The following is a 21,601-nucleotide window of genomic DNA, read 5'->3' as shown; positions in this document are numbered from 1 at the left end:
ATTTGCTAGGCTTTGCCTAATAGTTTGAAAGTTATCCCTCTCTCTATTTTTTTATCCAACATTTAGGCACTAGATGCTCATCAGGATTGTGGCTTTTCTTGAATTGGAATTGTGAGACAAATAATTATTCTGTCTTATTAATTACATTCATTTTTGGTTTTTACACTTCCAGAGTGAGATTCGTTTGGGGGGCACAATTAATTCCTGCCAAATCAGGATGATGAACGTCTTTTAAAGCCACAATATAGTATTGAAATCCTGTATTATATGTCGCTGTTACATTTTGTTTTAAATCAAGCAAAGCTATTTTTTATGTTTTTATATCTGAAACTTATTCTTAATTTGCCAGACATGATGGAAAATTATAAGGAAAGTTTGTGTGCCTTTTTGGAAGTTAGACATTAATCTCCTTTTTTTTTTTTTTTCCTGAAAATTTTCAGGAAATAATGTGCTCTTTCTGCTTGAAGCTAAAGTAAGGTGCTTCTTTTTCAGCAGGTAGGACTAGTCTGTCATAAAACTAACATTTGCAATCAGGTAATTGAGCAGAACAGCAAAATCTTCCATATTGTAGCAGTCCAGTTTGATCAGAGAGGGCTTCTTCCTGCCTCATGGCTGTCATTTCCTTGGAAAACTTGCACCTTTGCTTCCAAGGCAGATTAAAAATTTCAATGACTGGGCTTCTGGCTGGGCTTAACCTATACAGAAGTTGAAATTTCCTCTTTACAGCTACTTTTTTGTTTGCATGCTTGTAAGTTGGACAATATTGTCCTGGTGAGCCACTTAATACTGACCTGAGTGGGAGACTTTTGTGTGGCTCAGGAAAAGAACATGCCCTTAAATATCTTGATAGTCACATCAAATCCAAACTGTGCTGACAGTTCCCAGATGTGCTTTTCCATTTGCATCACTTCAACCACCCACAAAGTTCAAACGCTGCAGCAATACAAGGGTTGTGGGACCATGCAAGCTGGGTAACAGAGAAGCATCAGGATCCTCTTAAAGGCCAGGTGGAGTTTGGATCAAGACTTGTGGCTATGGTTGGATGGAGAGGATAACCAGTCTTGATGATTTTGTTTCACAGACTCATGTCTTAGTCCACCCTCCTGTACAGGATGGTCTCTTTAGACTGTGTCTAGGCTGCCATACCATGGTACCTAACCCAAACCTAAATGGCTGCTTTGATGTCTGGAGCAGTGAACAATTTGGAGTGCTTACTCTCCATGGCTGTGGAAGAAGAAAAGTGCTCATGAAGTCACCTAAGGTTTGGGGGTGGGGGGGTGGGGTAGTTTTTTGGGGTTTTTTGTGGTTTTTTTTTAATTAATCAGTCTTTGCTTATTTTTCCCTTTATCACGGAAAAAAAGAAAAGCAATGAAGCTGTTGAACTTCAAAGATACAGTGCTACTTAGAGCCATGTGCCTAGGACACTTTTTGGAGGGTCCGATGTCGAGAGTGGCAGTGTGCCTTTATGATCTGACTCCCTTAAATAAGGTCATTTTTTTCAGAGCTAGAGGGACAGCAGGGAGAGGTTTGTGGGTGCTTTAGGTATAGGTAGATGTCACCTGCCACATTTTTGGACATACAGGGCTATTATTGAGAAGGCTGTCTGCCTTCAAGATGGAGAAGAGAGAGCAAATGGGTAAAATAATGAAATTTGCTCCTCCTCACTTAGTCTCCATGCAAGTTTGGACTTTTGAGGGGCAAAAATTAGAGCGTCACAAGTTGTTCCAGGTCCCACAGCAAAAAGTATGGAAGCCTGGGAGTTAAATGCCAAGTTCTTGCATGCCACTTCTGCCCCACCAAGCACTGGCAAGAACTGGGAAGACTGAATGTCCTAAACAGCTCTTGGCTGGGTGGTTTCAAACATTGCAGAAATGTTTTTGTCTTATGCTAGATTTTCTCATTTTATTTCTTCAGTTATCCTGGAGGGATAACCTTCATGGATGTCTGTAAGATTCTAGTTTTGCCATATCAGGGTTCACTTTATTGATCTTAGCACTCTTGACCTCAATAGCCCATTCCCACAGAAAAGGAAATGGAGAGAAAGCTCAAGAACCTTGCCTGGATGAATCTATTATTTAATACTCCTGTTGCTTCTTCGTAACTGTAATAACCAATTACTGTTTATTAGCATAGCCATGTAAGGTTATTTACATTAGAACCCACTACCTAAATAAGGAGAATTTATGGATGTAAGTTTTCACTTAACTGTAAAATTTGCAGAGCTACCCTCTGTAGGCGTACTGCCCCTCAGGATATGAAGAAATTGCTGAGACTGTCTTACTGATAATTCTCAGTTTCTTGGGATTACAAGAAGAGTGCACACAGATAAAGACACCAAGTTCAGTATGCATTAAACACATTGAGCAATGAAGCTATTCAGACACAAAGAATTACCCTGCTTGGTTTTTCTGTATTCTCAGTTTTGGATCATTCTTACACCCAGCTGGAAATATGAAGCTCCTATTCAGGGAAGAAACTTCAGAAACCCTGGCTGAACGCCACAACACACTGGTACCTAGACACTGCTCAGATGGATTACTGTGATGAGTGCCATATGAATAATGACATTTTTGGATAAACCAAGTAATGAAATAAATCATGGCAGGATGCTTTATGCAATTTTGAATTGGATCCTGAAATGCCCTGGGAGGTAGCAGAGCAGAAATGAAGAAAGGAAGGTGTACCTTGCGTATGAACAAAAATATCTTTCCGTTTGCTGGTGGCAGATGTGATCTGTTGCAAACTTTGTTCTTTTGTTTTCCAGACGCAAAACTGGACATGAATGGGATGGCATCAGATCACAACACTTCCTCCCAGGAAGAATACCTCCCACACTATCTCCAGAAGGAAGACCCGTTTGCATCAAAGCTTTCTAGAGAAGCTGATATCGTGGCTGGGTTTTATTTGACAGTAATTGGTAATGATTCTGTAATTTGTCCTTTGAAATGTGAGTGTGTCACTGCAGCCTTGCAGGCACTCACAAACAAGGCAGAAGCTGCTGGGTGTTAGATGTGTAATTACATATCTCTTCACAGTAGAAATAAAAATCTAGGAGGGAGAGGAGAGAATGTGTTAGAAATGCGGTGTCAACATTGTCAGCAGTTGATGTCAAGAGACGATGCTGCTCCAGGTTGCCTAAAGTGACTAGCAGTAGACCTTCCAGCAAAAAGTGTAGAAATACTCTTTTTTTTTTTTCTACAGATGGGTTAGTAGACTGCATTTTAATTGTTCTTGACCAGATAGGTTACTAGACTGCATTTTAATTATTCTTGACCAGAACTGGCTTTTGCCCTTATGCTATGTGGTGTTTATGGCCTGTTTTCAAAGCCTCTCTCATGTGCCTACGCAGCAAAGAGGACACCCTCAGACACGCTCATTTGAATCTTGCTCAGCTCCTGGCATCAGCTGTCCTCTATCACATATGATACGGAACCATATTTTCTTCCTAACACACTTCCCTCCTTTTTGTTTTGGAGTCTTTTTACCATGTGCAAAGTGACTTTGCAAGCAGAACCAATGCAGTTATTTATTGGTTAGTGCACATGGATGATAACTGGGACCAACTTCTGCTTTAAGTACTCATATGCCAAGGAGTTGTCATTCAGCTGGGAAATACTGTTCTCCGTTGCTTCTAGGGATAAACTGGTCCTTCTTGATGATTTACCTTTTCTTCTTTATGCAGGTGGGCAGGTTTATATCTTTTTATGTCAATACTTGCCTCAACACTTCCACTTCTTTCGAGGGTTTAGGTTTCCTTATATCTTACAGCTTTAGTTCATAAAGTTTCTCACAGCTAGACAGTTTTCTTAGTAAGTGTGTTACACCAAACTGGGCTCCAGGTGTCAGGCGGCTGACCACCAAGCTGAATACAAGGTGTACAGTGTATTCCTTGACATTTATTTTGGTTTTGAATCATTCTCTTGTTTTGTCTGTTCTGTGCAAAATACAAAGCTCTTTCAGTCCTACCTTCATGTTTCTCATTCACTGTTTTACATCACTCCTTCCCACTCCCTCTTTACTACCTTTCCAATGGATCTAAGTAATGTTTTCTATAATGGAGGTCTCACTTGAAGCTTGAATAACACATTCCTCATTCTTCTGCTTATGTCTTTATTGAAAAAGGAGTTCAGAGCAGCCGAGTCAGCAGGTGGAGCGGTATCTCTGCAGTGTTCTTGGTATTCACCCACTGGTTTGTATGTATCCTGGCTTTTCACATATATGCATTTTTTCTGCTGCTATGCAGACAGATGTCTTCACTGAGCTGTCCAAAACAACCCCCCTTCGAGTCTTTTTTCACTTGGTTAAGCAAATTTAGCTTTAATCCAAGGAAATATGTCTGAGTAGCTGAAACAAATCCTTCCCATGTACACTGTGTTGCCTTGTTATATCGGCTGCATTTAGTGTACATTTATCCACACCCTGCCAGGCGTGAAATACCTTGAAAAACAAAGATATAAAATAAAGGCAAGGAACAGAAATCATAAATTTCCAGTGAAAATCCAAAAGATAACAATGAAGGCACAGATTTACATTAGCAGTCTGAGGAGACTGAAATTATAGTTTAAAAAGGGCTGATAATAATTTTGATATTGGACTTACCAGCAAGATTCCCACCTTCTCAGTGTTTTGGCCTGGACATCAAACTGCCTGTGCTGGACTCACGGCACCCAGTGACCCAACCCAGGGAAGTTCAAGCCATAGCTCTGCTGCATACCTGTGTAGCTCCAGACATCATATGCTACATTTTGCATTTTGTTCTGGGTTTACGTTACTTTTTTCATGTGTTTTGCATTGCATTTTACTTGAGTTACTTTACCCTTATAGTCATGACATGCTCCAGTAGCAGCTTTCATTAGTATTTCCAAGTATGCTTTTCATACATATATACATTTAATACATTTTCATACATTTACAAAAAAGTGTAAATGCTGGTTTTGTCTCTTCCTTGGACTTGCTGGCAACCTGCATGGATATTCTTAATTGCAATCGTTGCAATGATTTGAAGCAGCCTTTGCTTATCTGCTGGTCACTTGTGCCCTCAGCCATTTCAGCAAGGGGAACTGGTTTTGTATTTTCTAGCCCAGCCCAGCAGTGTTTTAGATACTCTGTGTAATACAGTAAGGGATATTAATTTGCCAGTGGCCAAGAGAAGTAAAGAACCCCCAACTTTTATAGGAGTTTGTGTGAAGAAGGAGAGTATTGTGCTTTTACCAGCAAAGCAGAATTACAGCTTAGAGCTCAGCCACTGAGAGAGGGAATTGAACAAAACTGGTGGAAGGAAGAATGTAAAGTCTTCTTCTGTGCTTGTGAACAGATGGGGTAAAGTAGTCTTTAAACACATTTTTCTTACCAAAAAAAAAAAAAAAAAAAAAAGAGAAAAAGGGCTTTGCTTGGGTTAATGCTTCTCATTTGAGTTGTACCTTTCAAGACCAGTTTAGCTTAGCACCTTGGGGATGCCACCGTTAGCTCCTGTTGATGTGCAGATCTGTACTTTGTTACCCATTCATGTATAGGTGGATAGCAACACTTGAATAATACTTTGGGCTTGCAAAAACATGAGAACTTAGAAAGAAATTCATCTTTGTTCCCAGGGAAATTCTGACAGACTTATTTTTACTTTCTGCAAACAATAATTATCCTAAATATCCTTTTCCGCTAAGCTGATTGCTGACAGTTCAAATCATCTACATTTCTGTTGGGACACAAAGCACTGCCATGCAGAGCTTTTTGGTGGTAAATAGTGAATTTTAAGGTGGTGGAGAAGGAAACCTAGCTCTCTGAAACTATTCACTGACATCAAATTTCACACAACAGATTTGCTAAGGCTAAAAATTTGCTTTAATTGGCAGCTTCATAATTAATCACAGCTCCCAGGTATCCAAAACAGTAAGCAAAACCTACGTGCTCAAATAGCTCTTGGGCATACTTGTGTCTTAGGGTAACTCTGCGGTATTGCAGATTTGCTTTGTACACCAAGTAATCTGCAGAAGATGGAAAACCAAGCTGGAGCATTCAGCCTCCATACCCAGTGAGGGTATGTCTTTGGTTTTTTTATTATAACCTGTAGTTCAGACCGAATCTGTGCATTGTCACCTTCTGCCACTCAACTGTATCCCTTATTCCTTTGCAGATCCCTTCCAAGAGGTGGTGGCCGCTCTTGAGGATGCCCTGTGTGGACATCCTGATAGCAGAGGGAGGGACTGGCTGCAGAAAGCTGGGAAGGCAGGACTGCTGTCAGGCATCCTTTTGTGCTTGAGGCATGTAAGGTGCAAGTGAATTTAAAATTTATTTCAAAAAGGGGAAGAAGTTGCCCAGTTAGCAAGCGGCTGGGATCCTACTAGGAAACTTGGCAGAGCATTTAGGGTCAGGCTGGCTGTGCAACTAAGTATTGCAGTTTGAAAATATAAAAATACATATTTTTGTCTTAGAAAAAAGCAGGGATCTTGAGCAATCTGTGATAAATTCCCTGCGATTGTGCGATCTTTTGTTCTAAGTAATTAATTTCCATGTGTATTTTTTTAATTGTCTGGAAAAAAAAATCAAACAGTACACACGATTATAAGAATCCGATTCTTTTTACTTTGCCACTTCCCCTGCTAGCTTTTTCATCATTGACTTGATTGATTTACTATATGGCCAGATAGGGTGATGAACTACTGAGCGGAGACCCGCTGGCTGGCAGCTCCTTTGAAAGCCTGTGGCAAGTAACTATTGATTTGCAAACTGTTGCTGCACACTTCCTCAGCATGTTATGAAACAGCTTAATTGAAAACAAAATCCTGAACTATTTTTTTTTCTTTTTTTATCTGATGGTTTAACGCTGCTGTCAGATTGGAGAAAAGGAACCTTATTTGTTCAGATTGCTTCTTCTATGTACTTTCAACTTTCGCTGCAGGTTGTGTACCTGAGCCTGGCTCTTTCTCTGTGGGTATCACTTTTTGAGTTATCACATCCTTGGCTCTTTCTTTGTATGTATGTAATAATGTTACGGTGCCATGGAAAGTTGTGCCCTAAACTGTTTGCTCCTGGAAAAGAGCCTTTATTTTATATCTGAAGAGTCTTTTTTCCCCATTTCCAACAGAAGGCTCTGCCCAGAGACACCGCCTGCCAGCACCTACCACAACTGGGAGCCTGCACCAGTGAGGACTTCAGATAGCTGTTAGGGAAATCTTTTTAATAGTGAGAAAAATGAGGCATTAGATGGCTTATCTAAGGAGATTATAAAGTTCCTATCAGCAAGGAGTTAAAAAAGAATTCAGATGAGCAATTGTCAGATACACGTATAGATAAAAAGCAACCTAAATTACCACCGGACCCCTTCCAGCGATAGGATTAGGAGGTCAGTGGGCTGGGGCTCTGTGAAACGTTGCTGTTGATAATGAGCAGTCGCTTCAGAGCCCTGTCTGATGAAGACATCTCTCTGGTCTACCAGACAGCTGAAAAAGGTTCAGGAAAATGTCAGGCACTTTCAAAAGGTATTTCAAACTGGATGCTGGCACTCTAGATGTCCTAAATATCACTAGATGAAAAATGGTGTTAAGAGAGAAAAGGATCAAGACATATGAAAAACGCTCAGCTACATAGATTCATTCATTTAGCTGCAAGGAAGAAAAGAATTAATATGAATACCTATATCTACTTATAACTCAGATTAAATTTTCAGAGCTATAAGAATAGGGTGTTCTTTAAATTTCATTCACCAGGGATAAATCAAATTTGCTGAGAAAACTGAAGATTCGATGATAAGACAGCTTCTGTCCTGTTTGTTTTTTTAAATAATATAGAAAGCAATACTGTCAGTATGAAAACAAGAAATGTTTCCAATTAGACATGTGGCATTTATTACCGAAAAATTCAAAATCAAAGTATTTTTCTCCTCAGTATGGTAAACTTTTGGTTCCACAGTTATTCATATTTCTTGAGTATTGGTTTTAGCATATAGGAACCATTTTTCTCTCTGCCTGGATGTTCTCACGTTGGGTTTCTTGGTTTTGTGATGACATGGCAACCTTAAAAGGGGATAATTCCATTGATGGGCCATAGTAAATAATTAAAGACCCATTTAATTCCTGAGATCTGGCCTCCCAGAAGACTGATGAAAATTATGTCAGACTCTAAGGTACAATATTTGGAGAGGGTGACCTTGCTGGGTGGCTGCTGGGGTCCTTTTAAGGCATGGAGTACGGCTGAGTTTGCACCACCAAAGCCACGTGAGGGAAGGCATCACAGAGAGTGACTTTGCTGCCTCATGGACAAAGGAAAGTTGGGTTATTTACAACTTTTTTTAGTAGCGCAGAGGACTGGCCTCAGCTGGTAGCCAAGCACCCAGGGCAGCCAGTTGCTTACAGCCCCCGCAGTGGGGTAGGGAAGAAATAGGAAGAGAAAAAGCGGTGGAGATAAATTTAATTAATAATATAATTGCTGATTCGGGTAGTGAAAATCAAAGATGACAGACATAAAATAAGTAAGGAAAACACCTTTCCTTCCCCTTTCTCATGCTGAACTTCACTCCAACATCTTCTCCCTCAGTGCCATTGCAGGTCCCTTTGGTGAGGCAATGGTGGTGCAGGACGTTGGGGTACTCCACTCTTTGCTTTTCACTCTTTTCTTCTGCATCTCCTTTCTTCTTGTCTCCTCTACTCCTGTGTGAGGCCTCCATGGGCCACAGTCCCTTCGGGGTGTTCACCCTTGTGGGTGACTCTTGCTTCCTGCAAGGGGTGTTGGGTGCTGTCCTGTGCTTCCACTGCAAAACACTCAGACTCTTTCAAACGTGAGCTAGTGAAGAAACAGTGTTCTTTGCGGGAACTGGAAACCCTGCCAGTTTTGGTACCAGTGTGATTAGCTCCGTGGCTGATTGACCGCCTGCAGTGTTAGCCCCTGCGTGTCCTTGAGTGGTGATATGGCCTAAAAAAATGCAAAAAAATACTCAGAAAAACAGGATCCTGTCTCACATGCTGAATTCCAGCTGGAAGTCAAAATTAGCTATATTTTATCATTTTTCCTTCTTACAAGAAAAATAATTTTTATCATAAAATTTAGGATGTGATATTTACATCTTAATTTACCTTATATTAAAAATGAATCCCTCAACCTCTAATTATCATATTTAGTAAAACTAAGGTTGGTCAGAGGCTTGGGGTCCTTGTGATTGCAGACAGATGATTTTCATTCTGGTGGCTGTATAAACATTTGTGAGAAATACGGGGCCGATCAGAAGGGAGGAATGATAGGATTTCTATTATGTGCATTCAGTTGATAGTGGTGCAGGGTCAGGTGGTGATGGCAATGTCCTTCTGCAGAGGGGAAAACAGCATTTGTGGTGGGAGGGAGATGTCTGCAGTAGATGTCTCTACGAGCTGCATAATGAGAATGAGATGATCATGTTTCAGAGTAAAATGTCTAGCCTTGGGACCACACGTTCAAGCTGAAAATATCAGTGAATTTCACAAGGAAGATGGGATATTACTGTTTTTGGGGAGAATTCTAATTTGATTGTTTTTCTTTTTTTCGTTATTATAGGGATTCTTTCAACTCTGGGAAATGGGTATGTTATTTTTATGTCCTCGAAGCGAAAAAAGAAGTTGAGACCTGCTGAGATAATGACTGTTAATTTAGCAGTGTGTGATCTGGGCATTTCAGGTAATTTCATGTCTTATTTTCACTCATTTTTACTATCCCACCATTCATTTTGGCAGCAGCAAGAGACAATCCTCTGGATGTCATGAGACCCCCAAATGACTTTTACTACTGATATTTCTGCTCCATTATTTGTATATAAATAATAGAGAAGCATAGAAAACAACATGCCTGAAGAACTTGATGGGAAGAAATGAAAAGTACATAGGAAAAAGTAGGGCTGGATTTATCAATCAGGCAAAACTGTTCACTCCAGCACTGGGCAGGACTTCAAAGGCAGCTCCCATGTGCATAACCACAAAGTAGCTCGGTATTGAGATTGAAGAAAATTGTATTTCTTGCTGTAGGGTGCAACAGGAGGGATCCAGGTGCCTCAGAAATACGTGTTTAGCCAAATATGACTTGAGAGGGGCATGAGAGGAAAAAATTGGAACATGTCAGTGGCCATCAGCCTATCAAAGCTAGTAATTTCCTGCCTAGTGATTGTCCTCTTTTATTTTTGGGTCAGGAAAATAAGCATTTGTATCAATCTACAGAGGAAGAGCAACATCAGCCAACTAGAGGGATTTTCATTTCAGCCCCACAGCCTGGATGCCTTGACGTGAGAGGAGGGAGTTTTGGAAGGGTTTACACAGAGTTGCAGAGTCAAGCGCCTTTGGAGATCATTCTTTTGGCTCTTGACACAAGTCTCATTCAGCTGCTCATGGCTACATGCAACTATATGGGGAGGACTGGATGTCCTTTAGAAAAGGGTATTTTGGATGGCAGACAATCCAATGCGGATAAAGGCCTGATGTATCCCAGCTGACCATGGGATCTCCCCAGTGCAATATAAATGATAGTATGTTCCCATGCTCCCAAAGTCATCTGTCCCTTATGTGTTGCATACCCTGGGGCCCCTGCCCTCAGCTCCAGTGCACCCTTTTCCTGCCCTCGTCTCTGCCAAATGCTTTTGCCTTCATCCAAATGCCTAAAATAGCACTGGACAACATAAAATGATGGCTCCCAGCCTCCAAATCGATGCTTATTGTGCTCTGACTGCACACAGGCAAGATGCTGCTCACATCCTCAACTTCCAGTACTTTTGATGCCTCTTGGTGATCAGAAAACATGCTTTTCTGAAGGAGATACTTAGAAATTCAGCAGAAGAAAGACATTAGTATAAATATCTCTGCTTTGCTGCCACACAAAGAAATCTCAATATCTTTGGCATATCTGCCATGGAAACACTATTTCCATCTTGCAGCATTTAGAATTAAAAAAAACCCAAACAAACACCAAAAAAAAGACCAGGTTTTGCCTCTTCAGTGATGCTCTCATCTCCTTTACTTCCTGAGTCTGTCTTATTTTATAAGGCTCATATCTGACTCCAATGGGAGTCACTTCAATGAGACAGAGTGCTTCAGGAGAATTTCTGTAGCTATGTATTTGCAATGTAAACAGCTATATCCTAACCATATAAGCTGTATCTCCCAAGCGTGCAAACTACATCTTCTTTGGGACCCCTCTTAACACAAGGGCTGCTAGTTTCTCTGTTAAGCTCTGTCACCAACATATCACTTGGTCACCTTGTCTTCCATGGGGACCTCAATCTATCTGTGTGTCTAAGTTTTGTAATTAAAAATAATTGTGATTGGCACAGGCATGCATGCTTTTTCTCCCTTCACTTTTTTTTTTTTTATTACTTTTTTTTTTTTGTTAATGAAAGATGTTGACTAAAGAAATATGTGTTCTGTCTGTGGAACTGATTGGACTGAAGATGGGACTTTTTCCAAAATCTTCGTATTTCACACAATTGTCTTGGCATCTTTTTGAAGAAACGGATGCTTTTTCTCCCTTCTCTTTCTTTTTTTTTTTTTTTTTGGTTAATGAAAGATGCTGACTGAAGAAATATGTGTTCTTTCTGCTGGACCGATTGGACTGAAGATGGGACTTTTTCCAAAATCTTCGTATTTCACACACTTGTCTTGGCACCCTGTTCAAGAAACGGGTTCTGCCATGGTCCTGCTTCCTGCAGATTTCCACAGGGTGGCACCAGCCACTCGCTCAAAACCGCATCAGTCTCATTCTGCACTGATGCCTGGCTCCCGGTCCTGTGCGGCTGAAGAGAAATTTGATTTTGTGCAAATAAATCTGTTGACCTTTACAGCTGGCAATGATTTACATTAGGAAAGTTGCTGACTCTTAGCATATATCCCAGGCCTTGCTGTATTTCATGTTTTCCTTGAAACCATGATCACTGGGGTCAGCTTTTGCTTGAAAAAGTAAAGTACATTTATTCTACTCAGAGAAAAGCACATAATGCATCAGCCTGAGCACAACCTTCAGGCTCAAGCAGGATTTCCCTTACAAGCTTAGGCTAAAGGAAGAGAATCCCAAAATACCTTGTTTAAAAATTAGTCTCATTTTGAAGGGACTTCAATCATGATTCTTTTGGCATAAAAGATGGAACAAAGGCCATTTTCTGCAAGATTTTGTTTTGATAGAAATGTTTTAATTTTCTGTTAAGAATGAAAACAGAATGTTTAGTTTCATAGAATCATAGAGTCATTTAGGTTGGAAAAGACCTTTGAGTTCATCAAGTCCAACCCTTAACCCAGCACTGCCAAGTCCACCACAAAACCATGTCCCTAAGCACCACACCTATGTGTTTTTTTAAATACCTCCAGGGATGGTGATTCCACCACCTCGCTGGACAGCCTGTTCCAGTGCTTGACAACCCTTTCAGTGAAGAAAGGAATTTCAGGAAAGAAATATTATTTCCTAATATCCAATCTAAACCTCCCCCTGGCACAACTTGAGGACATTTCCTCTCATCCTATCACTTGCTACCTTAGGAGAAGAAACCAACACCCATCTGGCTACAACCTCCTTTCAGGTAGCTGTAGAGAGCGATATGATCCCCGCTGAGACTCCTCATCTCCAGGCTAAACTGACGTTTCACATCAGTTTGATCTGAAAACTGAATATTTTTTTGGGAACAATCCAAAATATATTTCTATAGATTACTTCAATAAAATAGAGACTTCAATCTTGACTTCTATGAATAGGTTACCTTGTGAGAATTACAGTTTGCAAGATCATTTTTACCTTCTTTATAAATCAATTCACTGAGCTGCCATGACATTAGAGACAGTATGGTTCAACCAGGGAAACTATCCCAAGGTGGTTTCAAATCTCTGGCAACTCCTGTGCAGGAAGGAAATACAGTCACAGGAAGGCAACGTTCAATATTTAATGTTGTTCAGGTGTTGAACTGTTCATGCCTTGGAGCGTTTCAGCTCAGTCTGGTCAGTAGAAGTGAAGGATTTGGAAAACATGCTCATGTTCCTAGATTGTAAATTGTTGAGTCTTCTGTTCCATTAAAGTTGATTTTTTTTGTTTGTCCAGTTTGAGATAAAAAAATAAATAAATCAGGAAGTGGAGATTTCTAATTAGAAAATTACAATTTCCAAACTTTCTCAATTTCATGATACTTACAAAGAATATGAATAATGTTAATCTGTTTTATGGTGAGAACGGAACAGAATATAACTTAACTTCACTTTTTCCATAATGTACGACCCAATCTTACAACTGGAGGAATGAGCTAAGGTGCTGCTAGGACAGTCTCCAAAGTAGTTAGGTATTTCTTTTCTGTTTCAGGATGCTTAAAGCTTTTTAGTATCTGTGGCCAGGTGACTTGCTGATAGTCACCAAGGAAGAGTGTGGTATGGACAGGAGCTGAAACCACTTCTGCAGCTCAAGTCCATGCTGTGACCATAGCACCATCTTCCTTTCCAATCTAACTCTTCCCCGCAGCATGCATCCTACTGTTGGGCCTTGACAGGTTTGCAGAACTCCTCTTTGAAGGAAAATTTCATCTTGTGTTTGAAGACACTCAACTGATTATAGGGATGTATCCTAACTGGATCTGTGTCTTGTTTCAAAGCCAGACTCACCCGTCACACATACTGTTTACATTTTGGCATGTGTTTGCATGTGGGTTTAACATATACTCTGAAATTTTACAGTACCAGAGTATGGGTTTACTTCTGGTTCATGTGGTCTGCATAAAGCACCTGTTTCCAGCCATTCCGCAGGCTTGGCTCATCCTACCACAGCATAGATGCTATGGGGTCTAGCTACAGCTGTCTTAGGCTTAATCCTGTGGGTGGAGGGCAGGCAAGTCATCCCATGTGTTGCACCTGAAGCTCCCTCTCCACACTGCAGAGCATTGTCACTGGTATTAGCTCTGGGCAAAGGGGAGGGTTTGCTTTTCTGAAAAAAAGTGGTTTTATCACTGATGGATTTTATCAGTCAACTGACATTCTTTTCTTGTTATGAAGTTGTAGGAAAACCCTTTAGTATTATTTCCTTCTTTTCTCACCGCTGGGTGTTTGGATGGATGGGCTGCCGCTGGTATGGATGGGCTGGTTTCTTCTTTGGCTGTGGGAGCCTTATTACCATGACAGCTGTCAGCCTGGATAGATACTTAAAAATCTGCCACTTGTCTTATGGTAAGAAATAAAATCTATTAAGTGACTATAGAAAAAGTATATGAAGTGATGTAGTTTTCTAGACTGGAATCATACTCAAGCTCTTCAGAATGCTTTTGTTAAATATAGAGGGGAATGCACAGATGAGAGAATTTTACCTGCATGATCCAATTAATCCCAGCTAAATTTATATTACTGGACATATCACCTTCACTGTTGCCTCTCTGCTGTTTGCTTAAGCCATGTATTTTAGTAATCACTCATGGATAATTACTTTGTGTCTATCAAGGCCTATTAACATTCACAGATGCAAATATTGCACATACTGCAAGGTCTTTTAGACCAACACGCAAAAATATTCTTTATTAGATACCTAGATTCCTTTAAGATGTGTGGCAAGCTATTTAAAACATCTAAAAGATTTGGATGTGCAGTAGGGCATAATGTGGTATCATGTCTCTAATATGGAGATGGAACCTGAGAGGATGAAATGAATTTAGCAGTGAAAGCTGTTATCACCATATACATCAATATTTTATATCTCTCGAACATGATGTATTATATGCTTCATTCTTTCCAGTTAAAAGATGCTGTCACAGTTTAGAAAAGGTGTTTTTCTTGCCTTGGAAGGGACTAATTCCCCACCAAGATACCAGGAATACTCACAGTGACTTTACACACAAGGAACACCTTGCCCATGTGACTTGAGGGACATGCAACAGATTTCATTATAATGACATACACTATCAGTCATGTAATGTTAACTTACAAGAAATATTTGCAGCTAGGAAGTGTAAGTAAACTGGTCTGCCCAATAGCTGAGTGTGTTAGCAATTAAAAGCTGTGGTACTGCATGCACTAAGTTCTGCTATCATAGATCCTGGCATGTCCACATTTTTTCCTGAAATGTGAGCGCAGGGAAGGTCTCCTTAGCTGAGTTTTAAATACATCATTCACATTAAACAGGATTTCAGTTCTTTCTATAAAATTCTTACCAAAGTAATTCAGTGGCAACCCAAAGCATAGACAATTTTTCACAGACCTGGTCAGCTGGAGTAAATATTTCATGGCCAGCTGCATTCATGCCATAAGCTCTGATATGTAATATGACAACTTAGCTCAAGAGACAGAACACTTCAAAATCTTTTTTCTCAAGGGCTTTCTGATCATGGTTGTCCATACAAAGTGATGGAAAGCAATAAACATTTTTAGCATGTTCAGTCTAGGTGGTTATTTAACCTTTTTCTATATAAGGCCTAAATCAGTAATCAGGAACCTGGAGCACCAGACTACATACCTACACTGTCATTGTGCTCCAAAAGCAGCATCTGTTTTATTGTTGGGGTTTGGGTTTTTTTGTTTGTTTGTTTCTGTGTGGTTTTGGGGGGTTTTTTGCATTTTTTAAATTTTTGTAATAGATTGCTATGGTTTATAATAGCTGTGAAAATAATCACAGAATAGAATCATAGAATCATTTAGGTTGGAAAAGACCTTTGAGATCATCAGGTCCAACCCTTAACCCAGCACTGCCAAGTCCATCACTAAACCATGTCCCTACGCACTGCATCTACGTGTTTTTTAAACACCTCCAAGCCATGAGCAGCTGGTTTCTCCAGGAGATGCTGTGGGAAAGGGTGTCAAAGGCTTTACTAAGGTCCAGGCAGACAACAGCCACAGCCTTTCCCTCATCCACTAAGCAGGTCACCTTGTCATAGGAGGAGATCAGGTTGGTCAAGCAGGACCTGCCTGTCATAAACTCATGGTGCTGGGCCTGACTCCTTGGTTATCCTATACGTGCCACATGATGGTGCTCAGGATGAGCTGCTCCATAACTTTCCCCGGTACTGAGGTCAGGCTGACAGGCCTGTAATTCCCTGGATCCTCCTTCCAGTCCTTCTTGTAGATGGACACCACAGTGGCTAACCTCCTGTCTTCTGGGACCTCTCCTGTTTGCCAGGACTGATAAAAGATGGAGAGGGGCTTGGTGAGCTCCTCTGCCAGCTCCCTCTGTGCACTTGGTTGGATCTCATAATGATGTTCTTCTAGTACTCACTCTATTGTTGCTTTGTTTTTCCACACCCAAACACAACAAACAACATTTCTGTCTCTCAGCCATTGTGCTCACACACATCATTTGTCAGTCAGTGTTCATTTTCCTCCAGTCATCTGGAAATGTAAAATCAGCTGAGGAAGGGGCACTGGTCACACAGAAATAAAAGTTGTTTCTTTCCTTTGGGTTTGTTTAAGTCATTCTCAAATCCTGAAGAAAGGTCCTCAATGTCAGTGAATGGGAAGTGAAATCAGATTAGAGCTTCCAAAGTGGAAGGAGCTGTTATAATGCTACAGTCTGAGTTTCTGCATAAATCATAGGTTCTGACTCGTTAGTCCTATCTGAATCCAACATGTTGAACACAGATGACAACGGAAAGCTTGTAAACAAGCTTTTTTTAGATGAATTAGAGTTGTGTGCCAGACGAGCAGAGAGGCAATATTCTACTCCACGACTCCAGGCAAGTCATTAGGATTTAATAAACAGAATGGGCAAGGATACATGAAAACACCTATGAAGAATACTACTGACAGTGTGCACATGGTGATTTACTGTACTGGAAAAGGGTGGCAAGGTAGAAATAAATCTTGGATATGTTTTCTCCTCTGTAAAGCCTCCATGTCTTCCAGTCACTTGGATGAACAATTTATGTTGAGAAGTGTCCCGAGATCAAACTTCAGTCAGTTATTCTATGACAGGAGGAAGAGGAAATAGTGTAAGTTACATCATACAGTTGCAGCTAGTGAGCCTTCATGCTGAATAGTGAAAGTCTGAATTAAACACATATGCATCCATGTGGGCTGAACCTCCGCCTGACCTGACTGAACACTGTGAATGCGGCTTTACAGACCACAAAGCAATTTTCAACATTACTAGACAAGATTCCTGTGATTGTTACTGAGCTAGCTATTTGGACTGCTTTTGTACGGACTCTTCTAGGGTGTAAATCATCACAGCCTAAAGTAAGGATCTGAAATGAAGTCAAGTGGAGCCCTCCATATGACTGTGCATTTCTCTTCACGACGTACAATGCGAGCTGGGGTGGCTAGACTCAGGGGTCACGTAGATACCTGGGAAGAGGTGAGATGAGCCCTACAGAGTTGTTGTGGACAAACAAGCTCCGACTGCATGTGTAGAATGATGTGTTCAATTGTGCCCAAACCATATGGACCTGAACTTGTAACTCTTGAATTTTCTTCTAGGTACCTGGCTTAAGAGACATCATGCATTTATCTGTCTGGCAATAATCTGGGCCTATGCTACATTCTGGGCTACAGTGCCTTTTGCTGGTGTGGGGAGCTATGCCCCTGAGCCATTTGGGACCTCCTGCACCCTGGACTGGTGGCTGGCACAGGCTTCAGTGGCTGGACAAGCTTTCATTCTGAGTATTCTTTTCTTTTGCCTCCTGTTCCCAACGGCGGTGATTGTGTTTTCCTATGTCAAAATAATTTTAAAAGTCAAATCATCCACCAAAGAGGTTGCTCACTATGATACCAGGATTCAGAACAGCCACATACTTGAAATGAAGCTGACCAAGGTAGGTATGAAGATTTACCTCAGTTTGCTTTGTTGGGCTATAAAAGCAGGCTTGGAGAGCTTCAGCCATGCCCTCTGCTGTGCTAAGCGATAGTACAATGCTCTGAAGGTGGTTCTTCTACCTTTCTCTTCCATTACTGTCAAAATGGGGGAAGACAGGAGCTGAGACATTCTTTTGTGATTAAGGCACTCGTGTCCCTGACACCGTGATTCACTCTGAAGCTCTGCCACAGCCTTCCTGTGTGACCTTACCCAAGTCACATCATCTCCCTGTGGCCCTGTTCCCCATCATAAAGCTCCCTTTGCTTTCAGAAAGAGCTGTAAAGAATTATTTTAAAGAATTTGAAGTGCACAGGAATTATAAGAGAAAAACAGATAAAAGGCAGGTTACTGTAGCAGGGAAATAAAGCTTGCAGATTGCTTACATTCCTCTGTTAATGAAGATATAAATGAAAGTTACTTCTGTGACATTGCAATTGGTTTTATGCAAATAATTTATCATTTAGGTTCAGCCATGAGCTGCTGATAAAAATGCACTTGTGATAAAATTAAAGTCTCAGACCATATCCTGTTTTCCCTTTCTGATTGAATCTATTTTCTATTTGACAATGGTGGCAGCCACGATCCTTGCTGATACCGGTTATTCTGCCAGGAAATCTCTCAAAATAAAAATCTGTACTGATCAAGCCCAGATTCCTTAGTCACAGAACATTCACCAGCCTCTATAAGCCATGTCAAGAGGGAGACAAACAACATCTTTTGCTTGGCTGATCAAATTTTATTACATTTTCAGGGAGTTGAGCTGAAAGTTATATAATATACAGCAATAAGTGACATTATGTCTAAACATATCAGAGGATCTCAGCTAGCTACCTGTATGGTCATTGCTGCCCATACAGCTGACAAAACCGTGCTTGCCTCTAAAAAAGGGATGCTTCAATACAGTACTGTTTTGTGGTTATTCAGCACCTTTCCTTTGAAGAACAATGGACACTTTTGATTTGAGGGTGCAGATTTATTTTTGTCATATTGGAGGAATCATGTAAAACTTCAATGTGATCTGAGCCGAAAGACTAGTAATTGTCCCTTCTGTCTTGGATCTACAGTGGGGAACATAATGCTGGGATATATATAAGTATGGAAAATGAGTCTTCATCATAACCCATTTAATTCCACAGCACAATTTAGATCAAACAGGCTGTGTTTCAGACCCTTGGCTCACATGCACTGATTCTTTAGTGACAGACAACAAAAAAAAGCATAAAAGAATGAAGTTTCCCTTAAAATAATATTACTGTCAAGATGTGGAACTAAAGGCTCTATGAAATGTTATGCAATATCTAAAAACCTTGGGCGTTTTGATGATTTTTTTGTTGTAATCCTGCTAACTGATTTATTCCAAATCAGTACACATGTACTAGAATCAGTCTGGATGCAGTAATAGTCTGACAATGCCAGCAGTATGATGGCCCATGTCCTTCAGGATATGTTATTGCATGATGTCATTTGAAGCTGTATCAGGCTGTGACTGAACACATGCAGACTGGTTCAGGTGAAGTACATAAAGCACAGATTTTGGGCCCAAACAGCTTTTCTTTAGTGTTTATACTAAACATTCTTATGCTACATTTCTTCATGTTATAAGGAAGTCCTTTTCTCATTTACCAGGATGCAAGCTAAATGTTTGGTAGAAATTTGCTTTTTAAAGCATCTACAGATTCTGATGGAGTACAAATCCATGTTGTGGGTTAAGAGAAAAAAAACACCTAGACGTTGTACTAACGTTCTCATACTCAGTTAAATTCTCAGTAGTTTCAGATCTGGCTTACCCAGGTAGATACAGTCATTTTTTATCTGCTGGAGTGGGTATACCCAGGGACTTGACAGCTCATGCCTTGTTGAATGACTTGATGCTTACTTTTTCTGTATTTGTCTTGAAGGGGATTCAGATGGTTAACATTGTTTCCAGTGGAAGATAGGCCATAGATCCTCTTCCTGGGTGCAGGCAGAAGACAGATCTAGTTTATCAAAACTCTTCTCATTCTGTTACCAGTGGCCATCCTTGTGGCATCTTATTGGTCCTACTGGGTTTTGACACCTCTGTGGGGACATCAGCACAGGCTACAAGTGAGGAAAAAGTCCTGCATTAGATCAGGGTGTTGAAAAAAACGTTTCTTCTTTTCCTGATTTCCTTTGTTTCTGCCTTGGTGGCTAGCACTAAGTGAAAGAGAAGAAGGAGCATTAGTAGTTATAGATACAAACTCCTAAACAAACTCACCTACAGACACTCAGGGTCTTCCACTTCCACACACCATCAGGACCTAATTCTGTCCTGAAAACTTCTTCAAAGACTTTGATTTTAGGAACTTTGGAATATGATTTCAAAAGAGCCAGAATGTGGATGACTTGCGCTTCATAATTTGTTTTTGGTTTTATTTTCCCAGTGCATGCTTATTTCACTCTGGAATGGAAAAGATACTGGTTTTCTTTTGGACAATTTGAGGAATGTTTGGTTGGAAGACACTATAGAAGGGAGAAGTTCCTCAAATAAACAAGAAAAAGAAAAAAAAAAAATCAACAAGAAACCCTGTAGGAAATGTTTCTAGTTTAATCTGCTTTCATTGCAAAGATCTTGCTAAGATTTTCAAAAACTTTCACTGCTCTATGTTATGTATTATCCTAAAAAAGAGAGTCTGTATGTTTTTAAAGGACTCTTCTCCTTAAATAATTTAAATTTAATGTCAAAGTATTGTTGTTTTCTGAGATACCATTTAGTTTCCTCATGTTTAGCCAGACCTTATAGCATTTTTAAAGGTTTGTGGTAACAGACTCATTAAGTGCTCTGTGTCAGTGAAAAAACCCCAGGCACTAGATAAAGAGAAGAGAAATGCGTGACAGCTTTTGTTCATATTGTAAATTCACCTGAAGCGAGTTAACACTTTTCTTCTCCATCCTGTGGCGCATTCCCTTCCATTCTGCCCAGCTCTGGGCTGTGCTGCCAGTCTCTAACTCCTCTGGATTAACCTCTTTCTCTCTTTTTCCTCTCACAAGGTGGCAATGTTGATCTGTGCAGGGTTCCTCATTGCCTGGATCCCTTACGCTGTGGTTTCGGTGTGGTCAGCCTTTGGACAGCCGGATTCCGTTCCCATCCAGTTTTCAGTGGTACCAACTTTGCTTGCAAAGTCAGCAGCCATGTACAACCCGATTATTTACCAGGTCATTGATTGCAAGTTTGCCTGTTGCCGGTCAGGAGGATTGAAGACACTGCAGAAGAAGAGCTCTTCAAAGAAAACAAGGTAATTTCTTCTCTGAGAAGTAGATCGTCTTTAAGTACACAATGTTCCAAAAAGTACCAAACTAAGATCTACCGGGAGTCACAGCTCTTTGAATCTTATTTCTTGTTTTTAATCATGACGTATTCAGGATCTTTCTTGCCATGAAAATTGGTGAAGTGACTCTAGGTGCCAAAAGAGAAGCAAGGAGGTGATTCTTACTTTTAGATCCATTGTATAGTTGGAAAAAAGTCCCATTGGTCTTAGCAGTTTTTGGATCAGTCCTGTCCTCCTGTTCCTTTTCTTTCATGTCATCATATGGGTTACCTCCAGAAGGTGTTGATGACCTCCATTGTCAGTGAAGTAAATGGGAGACAATTGTGTTAATTCCTTAGATAATTAATGTGTTAATACTGCACCTTTCAGGCACAGAATTAGCAGGAAGAGAAAATAGTTCCTTAATCACCCTGTAGGTACCGCTCACACCCAAGAAAATCCCCAAACCGGCCCCAAACAAACAAATCAAAGTGTAATAAGAGCTATATAAAAAGGATGCTTTTCTATTTACAACTTTCTGGCAAAATCTGTGCTGACCACCAGTGGAGTTCCTGGAAACATTAATTGTACAC

At 40.4% G+C, this 21,601-nt stretch overlaps 1 protein-coding gene across 1 annotated transcript in view; it reads left to right on the top strand.

The window, feature by feature from the left end:
• Window positions 1–21,601, top strand: part of OPN5 (opsin 5) — a 38,509-nt gene that overhangs the window by 8,131 nt on the left and 8,777 nt on the right. Inside the window, exons 3-7 of the mRNA XM_005239189.3 lie at window positions 2,765–2,917; window positions 9,520–9,639; window positions 13,965–14,135; window positions 17,367–17,701; window positions 20,752–20,996. Coding sequence (XP_005239246.2) covers window positions 2,765–2,917; window positions 9,520–9,639; window positions 13,965–14,135; window positions 17,367–17,701; window positions 20,752–20,996 — 1,024 coding nt within the window. The remainder of the gene's footprint in view (window positions 1–2,764; window positions 2,918–9,519; window positions 9,640–13,964; window positions 14,136–17,366; window positions 17,702–20,751; window positions 20,997–21,601) is intronic.

Source organism: Falco peregrinus, chromosome 7, assembly GCF_023634155.1.
Source record: "Falco peregrinus isolate bFalPer1 chromosome 7, bFalPer1.pri, whole genome shotgun sequence".
NCBI classification, from domain to species: domain Eukaryota; kingdom Metazoa; phylum Chordata; class Aves; order Falconiformes; family Falconidae; genus Falco; species Falco peregrinus.
The sequence above is the reverse complement of the archived record's forward strand: the minus strand, read 5'-3'. Positions and strand labels throughout refer to the sequence as shown.